The sequence below is a fragment of the Megascapheus bottae genome, chromosome 2 (assembly GCF_031878675.1).
Source record: "Megascapheus bottae isolate mThoBot1 chromosome 2, mThoBot2.hap1, whole genome shotgun sequence".
Classification (NCBI taxonomy): Eukaryota; Metazoa; Chordata; class Mammalia; order Rodentia; family Geomyidae; genus Megascapheus; species Megascapheus bottae.
In genome coordinates, this window is record NC_143510.1 from 81,404,068 (window position 1) to 81,419,704 (window position 15,637).

General features: G+C 35.2%; 1 protein-coding gene across 2 annotated transcripts in view; it reads right to left on the reverse strand.

Moving 5' to 3' along the window:
- Bltp3b (bridge-like lipid transfer protein family member 3B) overlaps window positions 1-15,637 on the reverse strand; it is a 71,692-nt gene that overhangs the window by 20,222 nt on the left and 35,833 nt on the right. For both annotated transcript variants that reach the window (XM_090328476.1, XM_090328477.1), the window contains 8 exons: window positions 15,023-15,163; window positions 12,069-12,239; window positions 9,860-10,040; window positions 8,959-9,042; window positions 6,116-6,298; window positions 5,277-5,395; window positions 1,851-1,992; window positions 1,214-1,407 (listed from right to left, as the gene is read on the reverse strand). In XM_090328476.1, coding sequence (XP_090184602.1) covers window positions 1,214-1,407; window positions 1,851-1,992; window positions 5,277-5,395; window positions 6,116-6,298; window positions 8,959-9,042; window positions 9,860-10,040; window positions 12,069-12,239; window positions 15,023-15,163 — 1,215 coding nt within the window. The remainder of the gene's footprint in view (window positions 1-1,213; window positions 1,408-1,850; window positions 1,993-5,276; window positions 5,396-6,115; window positions 6,299-8,958; window positions 9,043-9,859; window positions 10,041-12,068; window positions 12,240-15,022; window positions 15,164-15,637) is intronic.

Sequence of the window (15,637 nt, forward strand, 5' to 3'; positions counted from 1 at the left end):
TATAAGCCCTTTAAATAAAAAAGAAAACAGCATTTTTCTGGGTACCAGTAAGTCACACCTGTAATTTCAGCTATTCAGAAGGCTGAGATCAAGGTTTGAAGCAAATTCCAGCAGGAAACTCTGTGAAACCTTTATTTTGAATTAATTTAAAAAGGTGGAAGTAGAGTTGTAGCTCAAGTGGCAGAGTGCCAGTCTTGAGTGAACAAACTAAGACAGTGCTCACGCCCTGAGTTCAAGCCCTAGTACTAGTTTAAAAAATTGAATAAATAAAAGATAAATAAAGACAGGAAGAGGGGAAAGAAGTCATCATAATATTCAACCTATATTCTATGCAATCAAAGCAAAATCAAGGGGATGAGTGAAGTTGGGAGGAATGAAGAACAATTATAAAGGAGATACTGGAGGCTGAGATCTGAGCTTCACAGTTCAAAACCAGCCTGGACAGAAAAGTCCCTGTGAGATTCTTACCTCCAATTAACCACTCAAAGACTAGAAGTAAAGCTGTGGCTCATAGTGGTAGAGCAAAAGAACTTAAGCAAAAGAACTCGGAGAGGGCCGGGAGTTTGGCCTAGTGGCCAGGAGTGCTTGCCTAGCATGCATGAAGACCTGGGCTCAATTCCTCGGTACCACATACATAGGGGGAAAAAAAGCCGGAAGTGGTGCTGTGACTCAAGTGGCAGAGCGCTAGTCTTGAGAAAGCCCAAGGACAGTGCTCAGGCCCTGAGTATAAGCCCCAGGACTGGCAAAAAAAAAAAAAAAAAAAAAGCCCAGGTCCTGAGTTTAAGCCCCACAACAAACAACAATGAAAGCTTTCCATTATCTTGGAAACTAACACTGAATATGGTATAAATGAAAAAGAAATACAGCTCATCTTATTTAAAATTTTGTTATATACTTTTCTCAGAAAAAAATTTTTACCACTTCTCAAGTAGAAAAAATTACTCAATATTTAAATGTTATGGCTATAGCTTTGTTCCAAATGAACACACACACACACACACACACACACACAAATAGGAGGGGGAAGGAGCAGTCTCTTAAAGTTTCTATAACTGAGAATCAAAACTATATCTGAAATTTCAAAATAAAAATTAGTACTTTGAGGAAGTAAATTCCTATTTGAACCTTCATCTTATAGACTAGAAATTATAATGCATTCAAGTTATCTTCCATAAAAATGGTCTGTGCTCATAGCCACTTGTTTATGTAATACCTTTAGCATTAATCCATCCACTCGAATATCAACATGCTCGTCAGATTTTGAGTTGTCATTCAACTTATACACAGCCATGAACTGATTAAGACTCTGTTTTAAGTCCAGAAGAAATTGATTTAGCCATAGAATGCTTCTTTCATCCACAGTAAATTGCAGGGCATTCAGCTGGCTATATAGGTTAGGAGATGGAACTGTGAAGAAAAAATTTTTTTAAGTATTAATAAACAAAAAAGCCAAGTACCATGGCTTGTGCCTGTAACCCTAGCTACTCAGGAGGCAGAGATCTAAGATCAAGATTCAAAGCCAGCCAGAGCAGGATGTTTGTGAGACTCGTGTCCTCAACTAATCCATCAAAAAACCTGAAATGGATTCTGGCCCAAGTGGAAAAGTGCTAGCATTGAGCCAAAGAGCTCTGGAACAGTGACCAAGACCAGCACCAAAAAAGAATGCCATAACAAGGAGGGAAAAGAAAACATGAACAAATAATATCAGCACAAATGCTATATTATAATTATGATCTATAAACAGTGGTAAGAGTAATTTCTGCCTTTCATATACTTATAAAACTCCAAAATTTAGCAAAAATAAATTCAAATAGCTGACAAATTAATAGCAAAACAGTAAACTCTCTTACTTGGAAAATCCTTTCCATCTGGATAGTAATATTCTGTGAATTCTATGTAGACAGCTGACATTTCTTGTGGAAGATACAAGGATTTTTTGTTGCAGGAAATCATACTTTTAGGGGAAGAACGACATTGTTCTGCTGTAGAGACCTGGAAAAAATGTATGTGCTGCAGTAGTACTGAACAAAGGCTTTTTCCAAAGAATTTATTCATCTTAGACATTATTTTCAAAGTCTTGTAAAACTATTTTTAATCGTTTGTCAATGGTTTACTGCTAATGTAAACTTCTATATTTAACTTCATATTATATTAAAATAATACCAATAAAATATTCAGAAAACACTATAATTATTTTGAATCTTTAGCAATTACAAAATTAGCTTTGTACAATATTCCTTACAAGTTTATTTTGAGCCGTAAAATAACAAGAAAATAAGTGATGATATAATAAATGGCAGAGTCAAGATGTAGACCTCAAGACCAAATGCCTCTTTAGAATGTTCTTCATAATAATTCTTCACCATAACTTCTCTATTATTATAAGAACCAATACAAGTATCTAAGAGTTTCATGAAATGAATGGTAGTATGGATTGCACATCCTGAATATACTGAATTCACTGAATTTCAATTCTACTGAATTGAAAACTGCCATATACCAAAATAATTAATTTAAAATAACATAACTAGGGCTGGGAGTTTGGCATAGTGGTAGAGTACTTGCCTAAGCACCAGAGTTCAATTCCTCAGTACCATATACATTTATTTATGCTAATTTACTAGACCTATATGGACCTCAAAGTTGTTTTATTTTTTCCCATTAATTCAACAAATGTACATATTTCTTCCCTTTTGCTCAAAGATAACACTTTTTGCCAAAGCTCCACTTCAGTTTTCTGGTGGTTAATTGCAGATAACAGTCTCACAGACCTTCCTGTCTAGGCTGGCTCTGAACTGTCATCCTCAGATCTCAGCCTCCTGAGTATCTAGAATTACAGGTACAAGCCACCTGTACCCAACACAACAGATGTATATATTTCTCACATTGAGAACAATACTTTTTCCATGGACAGTGTTTCATCCTGTAATAGCTAAACATTCTATCAGTATATTTTATAACATTAAATCAAATTCTTACATTACATAGTTAGAAATACTTTTATCACATATAAAAACTATAATAGATATATTTCTCCCTCAGTAAGTTATACAAATTAGAAAGAATATTCTATCTGTCTATCTATTATTTTGGGAGACAAACCTTCTTACGTAGCCCAGGATGTCACAGAATTTGCTACATAACGCAATCCGACATGGAGTTGATGATCTTTTTGTCCTATCTCCCAAGTACTGGTATTATAGGCCACCACATATAGCTCAGTCTAAGATTTTATTATCTATTATTTACTATTATTTTATTTTTTAGTGCATGCATGGTATGTGTATAGAGGGCTCGCTCGCTCGCTCTCTCTCTCTCCCTCCCTCCCTCCCTCCCTCCCTCCCTCCCTCCCCCCCCCCCCCTCTCTCTCTCTCTCCCTTTCTCTCCCTCTCTCATGTTCTAAGGATTAAACTAAGGACCTTGCCCTGTTAGACTCTACCATTTAAGCTACAACACTAGCCCCTATGAGGTTTCATTATTCAGTAATTAAGTTATTATGAGTGATTCCCATTGTCTATTACTCTATGATTTTACTTGTCTTACAACATAGAATTGCACAATGAGAAAATAACTTAAATTGGGGTTACTCAAAACTGGCACTATTTTAATGGAGAGGTTGTCCTGCAGCATTGCTGGTCTTTACCCACTAGATGTCAGCAGCACGCCTCTCAAGTATGACAATACTGTTTTGTAACTATCAAATGTGACCTGGGAGACAATGAAAGTTAAATGAATACTTTTCAGATAAGGCCACAGACATCATAAATTGGAACAATTTAGAAATGGTATGTCTGAAATTTGCTAGGCTTTGTTGTTGTTTTATGCGGGTCCTGAGTCATCATCCTGAGCTTCTTTGCTCAGGATGGCTATTGGGTGGTTAATTGGGTAGTATTTGTGGTTATTGAGTAGTTAATTACAGAAGAGTCTCAAAGACATTCTGGGGTTTAAAGCATAATCCTCTGATCTCAGCCTTCTAAGATAGCATGAGATATTGGCACCTGGCTTGAACTCTGTTATTTAAAAAAAAAATAGTTCACAAAGGCAGATAGGGTGGCATGTATCTTACAACATCAGTACATGGAAGGATGAGGGAGGAAAATCACAAGTTTGAGGAGTACCTGAACTACATAATACACTGTGTCAAAAAATAAATAAGTAAAACTAAACCAGGATTGCTTTTGGGGGCTCTTGTCTTGCTACTTTCATGGCTTTATTTGATTATCAAATGAACTTTTATTTGCTTAAAAAAAGGGGATATGGGGGAGGGAAACGGGGACAAAAACATGAGAAGGGGTATCAATGTGTGTGAAGTAATGCTTCTATCTGTTGAATATTTTGGCCAATACATACTAGTTTAATAAAATAGAAAAAGCACTTTAGTTTCTCCCACACAGACAACTATACAATAAAAAATTTGGTCACAAGAGGAGCTCTTTGTCCTTGCTACTTTGAGTTAACTAGGCATTGTCATTTCCTATTCATGTGTGCAACTGGTCATTTCTGCTAGCAAAATGACTTCGGTGAGGATGGTCACATTTGACAGTTTGATAGAGGCTGAAAGCTTCATGTAATCTGCTATCAATCTATCCTTACACCGAATTCAAATACAAATTTCAAGTATATTGTCACACACCTACATGTGGTGTTGGGATTTGACTCTAGGACTTCATAAATGTTATTAGTTATCTCTACATCCCCAGCCTAAAGTTTAACATTCGGAACCCTTCCAGATTCTGCTTCATGCATTCTGTCCTACAGTTGGTTCTTATTTCTGCCACTTCTTTATAATAAAAGTAATAGTGAGTTGGTAGATTTTGTGATATGAGACATCTTAAGACAGTGTTGGCAGCTTCAAGTAATGTGTCCTTGTCATCAGAGTTTGGCTAATTCTAAGTAACTATTTAAACAAAGATTATGAGCTGATATTTTCTATCTTCTTGAGTTTTTTTTTTTTTTTTTTTTTTTTTTTTGCCAGTCCTGGGCCTGAGCACTGTCCTTGGACTTTCTCAAGGCTAGAGCTCTACCATTTGAGCTTCAGCACCAATTCTGGCTTTTTTCTTTCTATGTATGTGGTGCCAAGGAATCGAACCTGGGTCTTTGTGCATGCTAGGCAAGCACTTTACCACTAAGCCAAACTCCCGGCCCCCTTCTTGAGTCTTTTTACAAAACTGGTCAAATGTGTTTAAAATAAAACAGTGGCAATTAGTTATTTAAGTTGCTTGTAAAAGACATTGAAAGTGTTCATGAGAAGATTAATGATAAAAAATAAAACATACCTGGTATACATTGAAATCTGCAAGTCTAACCACAACAGAACTAGACATAAGCTTGGCTTTTGATTGTTGAGATAATACTGAAGATGTTCTAGAACTGCTTTTCAGAGTGGAATCCTTCTCTACAAGGAAAAAAATTCTTTTTAATTTATAACAACATTCATTTTAATAGTTTCTCTATGTTATTCAGAAAGCTGATAGAAGCCTGGTACTAGTTGTTCACACCTATAATTCTAACCACTCAGGAGGCTAAGCTCTGGAAGATCACAATTCTAAACCAACCCAGGAGAAAAACACTCAAAATTCCACCTTCAATTAACCAGCAAAAAGCTGAACTAGAGCATGACCCAAGTAGTAGTGTCAGCCATGTTATAATAAATGGGTAAGTCAAAGGAGTGGAGTACAAGGCTCAAGGTTCAAATCTCAGTCTTGCCAAAAAAACAAAAAGAGTCACTGAAAATGTAGGCGAACATTAATTTCTCAAACAAGATTATATATCTGAAAATTCTTTGTAAAACAACACAGAAATGATGCTTTTTATAACCATTCTTTTTTTTGGCAGATGGCCTTGAACCCTGATCCTTCAGATCTTAGGATGACAGGTGTGAACTACTAGCACCTGACTAATTACCCCTGTGTAAATAGGAATCTTATTTTTCACACATTGAAGTTATTCTCCTACAATGTTAAAAATGAGAGATCTACCATCAGTCTGAAAAATTCTTTACTCTGACTGGTTATATTAATTATAAAAGTATATAAACCTACTTTATAAAAAATACATTATGAACACACACACACACATAATTAGGAAAATGCTATAATGTTAATAGGTAAAATACCTGTTTGTGTGTGCTGGGGAGAGGCATGTGTGGGAGATTTGGGAGGTGAACCTATATTATGGTCTTTCACAGCCTGTTTAAGCATTTCAACGTTGCACTCAAATTCATGTAACAGTTCATTGGCCCATCCGTTTTTTGTTTTGGTTGCATCACTAAAATACATCCAGTGACTACAACTATCTCCTGTAAAATGAATAACATCTTTTCACCAATAATACACAATTTCCATTTATTATCTCATGCTCTAAATGAGATGTGGTCAGTTTTTCCAATGTAATCTTTAATCTTGTAGCAAGCTTACAGTCTTCACCTACTACTTTTCCAAATCAGAGCAAGACATTTAGAATGAAAGAAGAGAGGACTTTCTATCTAGAAGTATTTCTGATAGAATAGCACTCAAAGTTTTAATTCAAACCCATTGGACTGTCAATCTTTAATAGTTGTTAAATTGTCTGGACAGAATCTCAGAAAATAACAAGGCATGAAATCCTTTCATCAAAGACATATAGAATTTACAGATTTAATCTATAAAACTGATTAAAAAAATGTTGCCAGTGTGGTGGCTCACACCTGTAATCCTTGCTACTCAGGAGGCTGAGATCTGAGGATAACAGTTCAAAGCCAGCCCCAGCACTAAAGTCCCTACAGTCTGTGAGACTCTTATCTCCAATTAACTACCTGAAAACCGGAAGTAGCACTGTGACTCAAGTGGCAGAGCACTAGCATTGAGCTGAAGATCTCAGAGACAGCACCCAGGCCCAGAGTTCAAGCCCCATGACCGACAAAAAAAAAAAAAAAAAAACCTGATAAAATGTAGTAAGAAACCAACAGAACTTCTCAAAATAAACTCAGTCATATATATTGAGAAAAGAAAATACAGGGCCGGGAGTTTGGCCTAGTGGTAGAGTGCTTGCCTAGCATGCACGAAGACCCGGGTTCGATTCCTTGGTACCACATACATAGCAAAAAGCCAGAAGTGGTGCTGAGGCTCAAGTGGTAGAGTGCTAGCCTTGAGAGAGTCCAAGGACAGTGCTCAAGCCCTGAGCCCAAGCCCAGGACTGGCAAAAAAATAAATAAATAAAAGAAAATACAAAAATAACATTAGACTTCTTCACATCAACTAAAAATGTGTTCATGAAGAGATTATAAAAAGATAAGACTTTAAGTCTTATCTTCCAAAATGTTAACAATCTCTACAGCTGTAAGATTATAAAAGTCTATAAGCATCTTTCTTACAAAACTTTTATAAAAGGAAATCAAAATAAATAGTACAACTTTGTATGTATATGTGTGCGCGTGCACATGCATGGGTGGGTGCAGGTCCACACACATGTATGCATTTGAGTACAGGGATTTGAACTCGGGGCCTTGTGTTCTTACTCAGTTGTTTTGTCCATTGCTAGCATTCTACCCATCAGTCAAGCCTCCACACTGGCATTTTATTGGTTATTTTGGAGATGGAATCTTAAGAATTCTTTCTATCTTTGCTGTTCATCTGAATTTTGTTTGGTCTTCTGAATAGTTAGTACTATAGGTGTGAGCCTCTGGTACCTACGTCTAACCTTTACATTCCGTAAGGTGGCATTATAGAAATTATAAACCAATTTTGGAGGTGAAAATATGAATCTGAAAATTTTTCTGTCTTTACAAAGTAATGGAAAAAAATCATTGGTTTTAAGTCTTGTTTTTTTATTTAGTCTTTTCCTATTTGCGTAAAATTTTAAAAACAATAAGAGCATACACTATATCAAAAGGCTATCTAAAAAAGATGGGTACTGAGGTTACATTACTTAATTTGGTTATAAATATTCACACATTTTCTGTTTTTAATATTTGGGATTAAAGAACCATCAGCACAACTAAATCTTACCAATGAAATTTAGAAAATATGTAAGTGAAAAAGTTCCTAAATTCATAATACTTACAAAATGTCATGAAAAACTCAAAATATTAGTCATATACAAAAAATAGTACAAATCTTAGGTTTTAAATAAGTTATTTAGAAAATAATTTCCCTCTCTCTCTTTCCTTTTTTCCCATACTCCTTCCCTTATATTTTTGGTGCTTGGAATTGAACATGGCCTGGAGCATTCTAGAAATGCCCTCCACTACTGAAATACACTCTAAGACAAAATCCATTTTTTCTTCCCTATCCTCCCCTCTCCTCTCCTCCCCTTCTCTTTCTTTCTTTCCCTCCCTCCTCTTTCCCTCCCATTTATGTCCTTTTCCCTCCTTCCCTCCATCCTTTTCCTTTTTTTAAATCATAATTCAAAAGAATGATGTAGTGGCTCATTCCTATCTATAATCTCAACTATTCAGGAGGGTGAGATGTGAAAATAAATCTTCAAAGCATGACCATACAAAAAAGTCCATGAGACTCTATCACCAGTTAACTAGAAATTAATTGGAAGTATGACTGGAAGTATGGCTCAAATGGTATGCTTGTAAAAGCTGAGCAACACCACAAAGACCCTGAGTTCAAGCTCCAGTGACAGAAAATTAAAAAGTAAAATGACTGTACTAGAAAAATAGAAAGAAAATACAATACAATTAAAAAGTAATGTACTGAACTACAATAGACACTGAAGATATATAGAATTCACTTAAAATTTTCCATTTCTAAAAAATTTAGTTTCTAATAATCTAAATGAATCCCAACATAAAATATATGACTATTTTTAAGACAATTCTATTTTCCTGGTAAAATACTGTAGAAGAAAACCAATAAAGACCTCTTTGCTTCTTAACATATTAAATTAAAACAAAAGAATTAAAAAGAATAATAAATTGACAATGTCACTATAAAATAAGATTAACACATTTGAAGAAATAGTTATACACACCAGCTTTATGATAAGGATAATAATCAATGGTCAGCTGTGTGAAAGAGAGTTGCATAGCACCTCCAGTAATACGTCTGTTTGACTCTGAAAAAATAAAGAATGAGACTGAGAAAGAAATATTAAGAAAGTATTATGTGAATATCAGAAGCACTTAATATACCATGAAAATTGTTAAAATAATTGGGATCTAAGTAGTAGTGATTCTCTTTTGTCATGAATAATGCAATCTAATTTGTATCCACTGAGTACCTATCATTTGATAGGTACTAGACAAGAAGAGGATACAAAAAATATACACCATCCAGGCTGGGAGTTTGGCCTAATGGTAAGAGTGCTTGCCTAGCACGCACGAAGACCGACCCAAGTTTGATTCCTCAGTATCACATACATAGAAAAAGCCAGAAGTGGTGCTGTGGCTCAAGAGGTAGACCTCTAGCCTTGAGAAAGCCCAAGGACAGTACTCAGGCCCAGAGATGAATCCCCACTACCAACAACAACAACAAAAAAAAAGAAAGAAAGAAAGAAAGAAAGAAAGAAAGAAAGAAAGAAAGAAAGAAAGAAAGAAAGAAAGAGTCAATGCCAAGATAAATTCAAGATATTTTATCTAGCAGTAATCTATTTACAACCTCTGAGATTTTTTTAAACTTGATTTTACAGCTAACTATTGGTAGACTAACACTTAAGCTTTAAATACAAACTACTAAGACCAAATAAAAATTTATAACAGTATATAAAGCTACAAGTTTTGCCTTTCACTTAAAAATCTATATAAAAAAAATCTATACAAAAAAATTACCTTATTTACATATTACATGTTATATGTAAAATATATAATCAACAATTCAGTTTTATAGTTAATTCTATGTAGGCCAAAATATTTGAAATGAGCAAATTATATTACCTTTTTCTTTTGCATGAATATCATCACAGATGTGGAGATCTAGGTGAGAAATAACTAAATGATGGGAGGTTTCTTTAACATCAAAGTCATTGAATAGTTTCACAATTGCATCATTCAAATCAGGAGCATTTGAAGTCTGTGGTGTCTTCACTTGCTGAGTAGAAGGTGCTACTGTAGAGCTCTAGAGAGATTCAAGACTGCATTACCACTGCCAAGTTACACACTAGAAATTTTACACAAAAGCAAACATGAAGATTTGCAATTATAAAGTCATAAAAAATACAATTTCATTTGTATCAGTAATTTGGTTCCCCTAATTTTTTTCTGAATTATAGTAAAAGAAAACTAAAAATTATGTACTTGTAGTTAATACTCATAGTCCTTTGAACTAAAGAGGCAGAGATCTGAGGATCCTCAGAGAAGCCAACCACGCCAGGAAAGTTAAGACTCTTATTTCCAATTAGCCAAATACAAAAAAGCTAGAAGCAAAGATATGGCTCAAGTGGCAGAGTATCAGCTCTGAGTGACAAGGCCAAGCAAAACAAGCAGCTCTGAGTTCCAACTCCAGGACCAGCACAAAAAAAAAAAAATTTAAACTTTGCAACTTGAGTATGAACCAAGTAGGTTTCAGTAAATGCTCTAAGTCCTGTTCATATATTTATGACTCATAACAAAATACCGTTATTAACTACTAGGGTAGCTTAGTTCTAATTTTTTTGTGCCAATGCTGGGATCTGAACTCAGGGCCTAGCTTTTTTGTTCAAGGCTAGTGTTCTACAACTTGAGGCACAATTTCACTTCTGGCTTTTTCTGGTTACCTGGAGATAAGAAAGGGTCTTATGTACTTTTCTGCCCGGGTAGCTTCAAATCTCAGATCTCAGCCTCTTGAGTGGTTAGGATTATGGGTTTGAGCCACACTGCACCACACTGTATCAGATGCTTTTATATCATCAATAACTCTTGATGCTTCAAAAAACATTCCAAACAAAAGCATTAGACACATATTAATATCTCCTAGAGATAACATATATAAAATTATATTTCTTATCTTATAATAAGAAATTTAGTCTTAGCTGAGTGCCAGTGGCTCACATGAGTAATACTTAATACTAGCTGCTCAGAAGGCTGAGATCCAAAGATTACAGTTGGAAGCCAGTCTGAGAAGGAAAGACCTGAGATGATTTAAAAAAAAATTATTGTATTTTATTGTCAGGATAATGTATAGGGGGGGGTTACAGTTACATTCATCAGGTAATGATATATTACTTCTCAAACCTTGATACCCCTTCTTGTGTTTCTGTCCCCCTTTCTCTCCCCTCATCCTATCCCAATCATCTGTTTTCCCCCTTCCTTTCCCTTCCCTATTTCAAATAAAAACAAATAAACTTATATACACTATACCAGGTAACAAAGTCAGACACAGTAACCACATGAGATTAACCATAAAGGGGGGAAAAAAAGAGAAAAGAAATAACTTTACATACATTATACATTAAGAACAACAATCACAAAGACAAACCTCTTCTTTCCATATCCTAGAGACTCTTATTTTTTTGTTGTTGGTGGTGGTAGTGGTGGGGCTTGGACTGTGGGCCTGGGCACTGTCCCTGGGCTCTTCAGCTCAAGGCTGGCACACCTACCCCTTGAGCCACAATGCCACTTCTGGTTTTCTAGTGGTTAACTGGAGATAAGGGTCTCATGGTCTTCAGTGCCCAGGCTGGCTTTGAACCATGGTCCTCAGATCTCAGCCTCCCAGGTAGTTATGGTTACAGGCATGAACCACTGTGTCCAGCTGTTTTTTCCCCCAGTCCTGGGGCTTGATGTCGGGACCTAGGCACTGTCTTTGGACAAGGCTAGTGCCCAGCCACTTGACCCATAGCACCACTTCTGGCTTGCTCTGAATACGTGGTACTGAGGAATCAAACCCAGAGCTTTCTATATGCTAGGTGAGCATTTTACCACTAAGCTACACCCCTGGCCCCCTAGAGACTCTGATCTCTAATTAACCACCAGAAAAGGCTCAAAGTGGATGAATGCTAGCCTTGAGCAAAAAGAATTCAGGGCTACTTCCCAGATGCTGAGTTCAAGCCCCATGACCAACAAAAGAAAAAAAAAAAAAAGGAAAAAAAATTCAGTCTTACAATCAATTTCACATAATTTAAACCACTTATATGTAAAAAAAAATTATATATGTAAATTTATACCATACCTGTGTAGGTTCAGGAGCCATACTTTTCCTCTGTTCTGTAGATCTTTCTATTGCTTCACTAAGAGATTTTGCATATTGTACCATAGCCTTCAACTGAGAATCCGTTAAAACCCATAATAAATCATCCAATATTAGAACTAACTTTGTTGCTATAACATTGCAGTCCTTTAACTGTGAAAAAAAAAGATTGACAAAGTTAAAGCAAAACTAAAACAATGTACTTATATTTTTTAAAAAGCTTAAAGCTTGGGGCCGGGAGTTTGGCCTAGTGGTAGAGTGCTTGCCTAGCATGCACAAAGACCCGGGTTTGATTCCTCGGAACCACATACATTGAAAAAAGCTGGAAGTGGTGCTGAGGCTCAAGTGGTAGAGTGCTAAGCCTTGAGAAAAGTCCAAGGACAGTGCTCAGGCCCTGAGCCCAAGCCCAGGACTGGCAAAAAAAAAACCCAAAACTTAAAGTTTATAATAAAATTTAAAAGATATGAACAATTCTTTTTTTCATGTTTTTATTGTAATTAATAGAAGGATTACATTATATTCTCCAGATAGACGGTACATTACTTCACATACACTGATACCCTTTCTCGTGTCTTGGTCCCCATTTCCCTCCCCCACCCCAGCGCCTCATCTTATTTTCCTCCCTTCCCTATCTGACTTCAAATAACCAAATACGCATATATACAATATATCAGATAACCAGGAGAAATATTGTAACAATATGAGATAACCAAGGGACAGCAAAAGAGATGAAAGATATCATAGTACATTAAGGACAACAATCATTTATTATATGGCTTTTGTGTCTATATCCTAGAGGTCCTTTCATTTAGTGTCATTCTATATGACTTTATGAATCTGTTTTGTTCTATTGTAAATCTCTGCTAGGAGAGCCCAAGGTTTCTACAGATTATGACAAATGAAGGAAACTATTGAGCCTATGTTCCTTTGAGTCTGGCTTACTTCACTTAACATAATTTTTTCTAAGTCTTTCCATTTCTTTACAAATGGGGCAATGTCGTTCTTTCTGACTGCAGCACAGAATTCCATTGTGTATAAATACCACATCTTGTTGATCCACTCATCAATTGAAGGGCACCTGGGTTGGTTCCAAGATATGAACAATTCTTTCACTTAATACTTTTCATCTCCTAGTGCTAAATGTAACAGTGATAATAATAGAATGACAAATTCCTGTGCCTTAACCAGTACAGTGTATATAACATTTATATATTTTTGCATTTATATTTGATAAATCAGTTAATTACCTGTTTTTAATTAATTCTGCCAGAGAAAGAAGCATTAAAACTAGTTAAAACAAATAAATGTAGGGTGGAGGGTGTGGGGGGGAGGGTAATGGGTACCAAGACATGTGAAAGGGTATCAATGTATGTGAATTAATGTACCTTCTATCTGGCAAATATCATGTAACCCTTTTACTAATTACAATAAAATAAAAATTAAAAAAACAAATAAATGTATATACAATATGTCAAGTAACAAAGTCAGATACAGTAACAATATGAGACTAACCAAAGGGCAACCAAAGAGAAGAAAAATAACATAGTACATTAAGAACAACAATCACATACGATAAAGCTCTTGAAAGCACATTAAAATCCCTTGATTTACTGTGACATGTCAGGAGGTTTGTTACTATGTTAGTAGTAGTAAAATTAATCACTCATTTCCTATATACTATTCTGATTTCCTTACATGTAATATCCTTGGAAAACTTCCGTAATTTGATTTATACCTGGTATATGTATGGAAACAGGTAAAAGGTCTCTTCTGAATCAATAGATGTTGTATTCAAATATTAAAGAATCATACTACAAATAAAAAAAAAACTACTTAAAAACTAAAATGTTCTTGGGCCGGGAGTTTGGCCTAGTGGTAGTGTGCTTGCCTAGCATGCATGAAGACCCTGGTTCGAGTCCTTGGAACCACATACATAGAAAAAAGCTGGAAATGGTGCCTTGAGAAAGTCCAAGGACAGTGCTCAGGCCCTGAGCTCAAGCCAGGACTGGCAAAAAAAAAAAACAAAAACTAAAATGTTCTTTTATCCACATTCAGAGCATCAATGTTCAGTACTAAACTCTGGAAAAAAATGTTTTTGTTCTAACTGAATACAATTATTTGCACCTGGTTATACAAAGTTTATTGTTGAGTCTTTAAGATGCCATGCTTTCAAAAAGTTATTAATCACCGCCACATTAAATTTCATTGCCAAGCTGAGCAAACTGTCAACTTCAGATACTTCTTAAAATACTATTTTCCCTATTTATCTAAGTAACTAGCTACATCTTTTCTTTTGTGCTAGTACTGAGGTTTGAAGTTGGGGCCTGGCTTCTGTCCTTGAACTCTTTTGCTCAAGGCTAGAGCTCTACCACTTGAGCCACAGCTCCACTTATAATATTTTGTGGCTAAATGGAGATTGAATAGCCTCATGGACTTTTCCTGCTCAGGCTGGCTTTGAACCAAACTCCTAAAATCTCAACATGAATAGCTAAGATTATAGCTACATCTTTAGTAAGAATGTTGGTTACCAATAATGAAGGCTTTGATGTTTGTTTCTGAACAAGCAAGAGAAATAAAATTATTTTTCTTTCTGCTTTTTTGCTGTGTGATAACTGAGCTCAAGATCATACATATAGCTAAGTAAATATTGTGCCAACAAGCTGTACTCCCCAGTCCAGGAAACAAAATCATAAGATGGTAAATGTACAACAGCTATTTGGCTCTGAAAATTCAACTCAATTTATTAAGAATAAAACTATTTGGAGATGTACATATGACGTGAAGAATGTTGTAATTAATTATGAGCTTTCCATAAATAGTTTATTTGGCATTGTTTTAATATACCATTCATATTCTATCAATACTAAAGCATTACAATTTTTTGGCCAATTCTAATAGACAACAAATAAATCTGAAAGGTAATTTGGTTGACTTACTCTTCTTTTAAGTGTGACTCTGATTTTTGATTGATTAGTTATTAATCGAACAGGAGCACACATAATTTCAAGATGTGAACTTTGGGTAGCATCTGCCTCTATTCGAATCATCTGCCAATTCATTTCTTTGAATGTCAAAACCTAAAGAAAATAGAGAATAGTTTCACACATGAAAACAAAGTAAAAATAAGAAAAATGTAGATCCATAAAAAATACAATCTTCCCCACTGATTTTCATGATATTTGAGATATATCCAACCAATTACTTTTATTTCTAATTGTATACTTCCATCAAAAGTATATTCATAATTATATTCATCATTTTAAAACTATGCATTAGTACATTTTTTTCTAAGACATACATGAATTATGACAAAAATGTATTGTAATGCATTGCAATGTACTTTAGTTTTGTACACTCAAAATTCATTCAAATAGCTGTGAAGTTAAGAGTTCATTAATTCAACAATGAATTACATTAAAAATCTTAAAGTATGTAGAGTTTAGATTTAAACCATCAAGAGTAATAAAAGGAAAGCATATGACTATTTATTTTATTTATTGTGCTAGTCCTAGGGCTTGAACTAAGGGCCTAGGTATTGCTCCTGAGCTTTT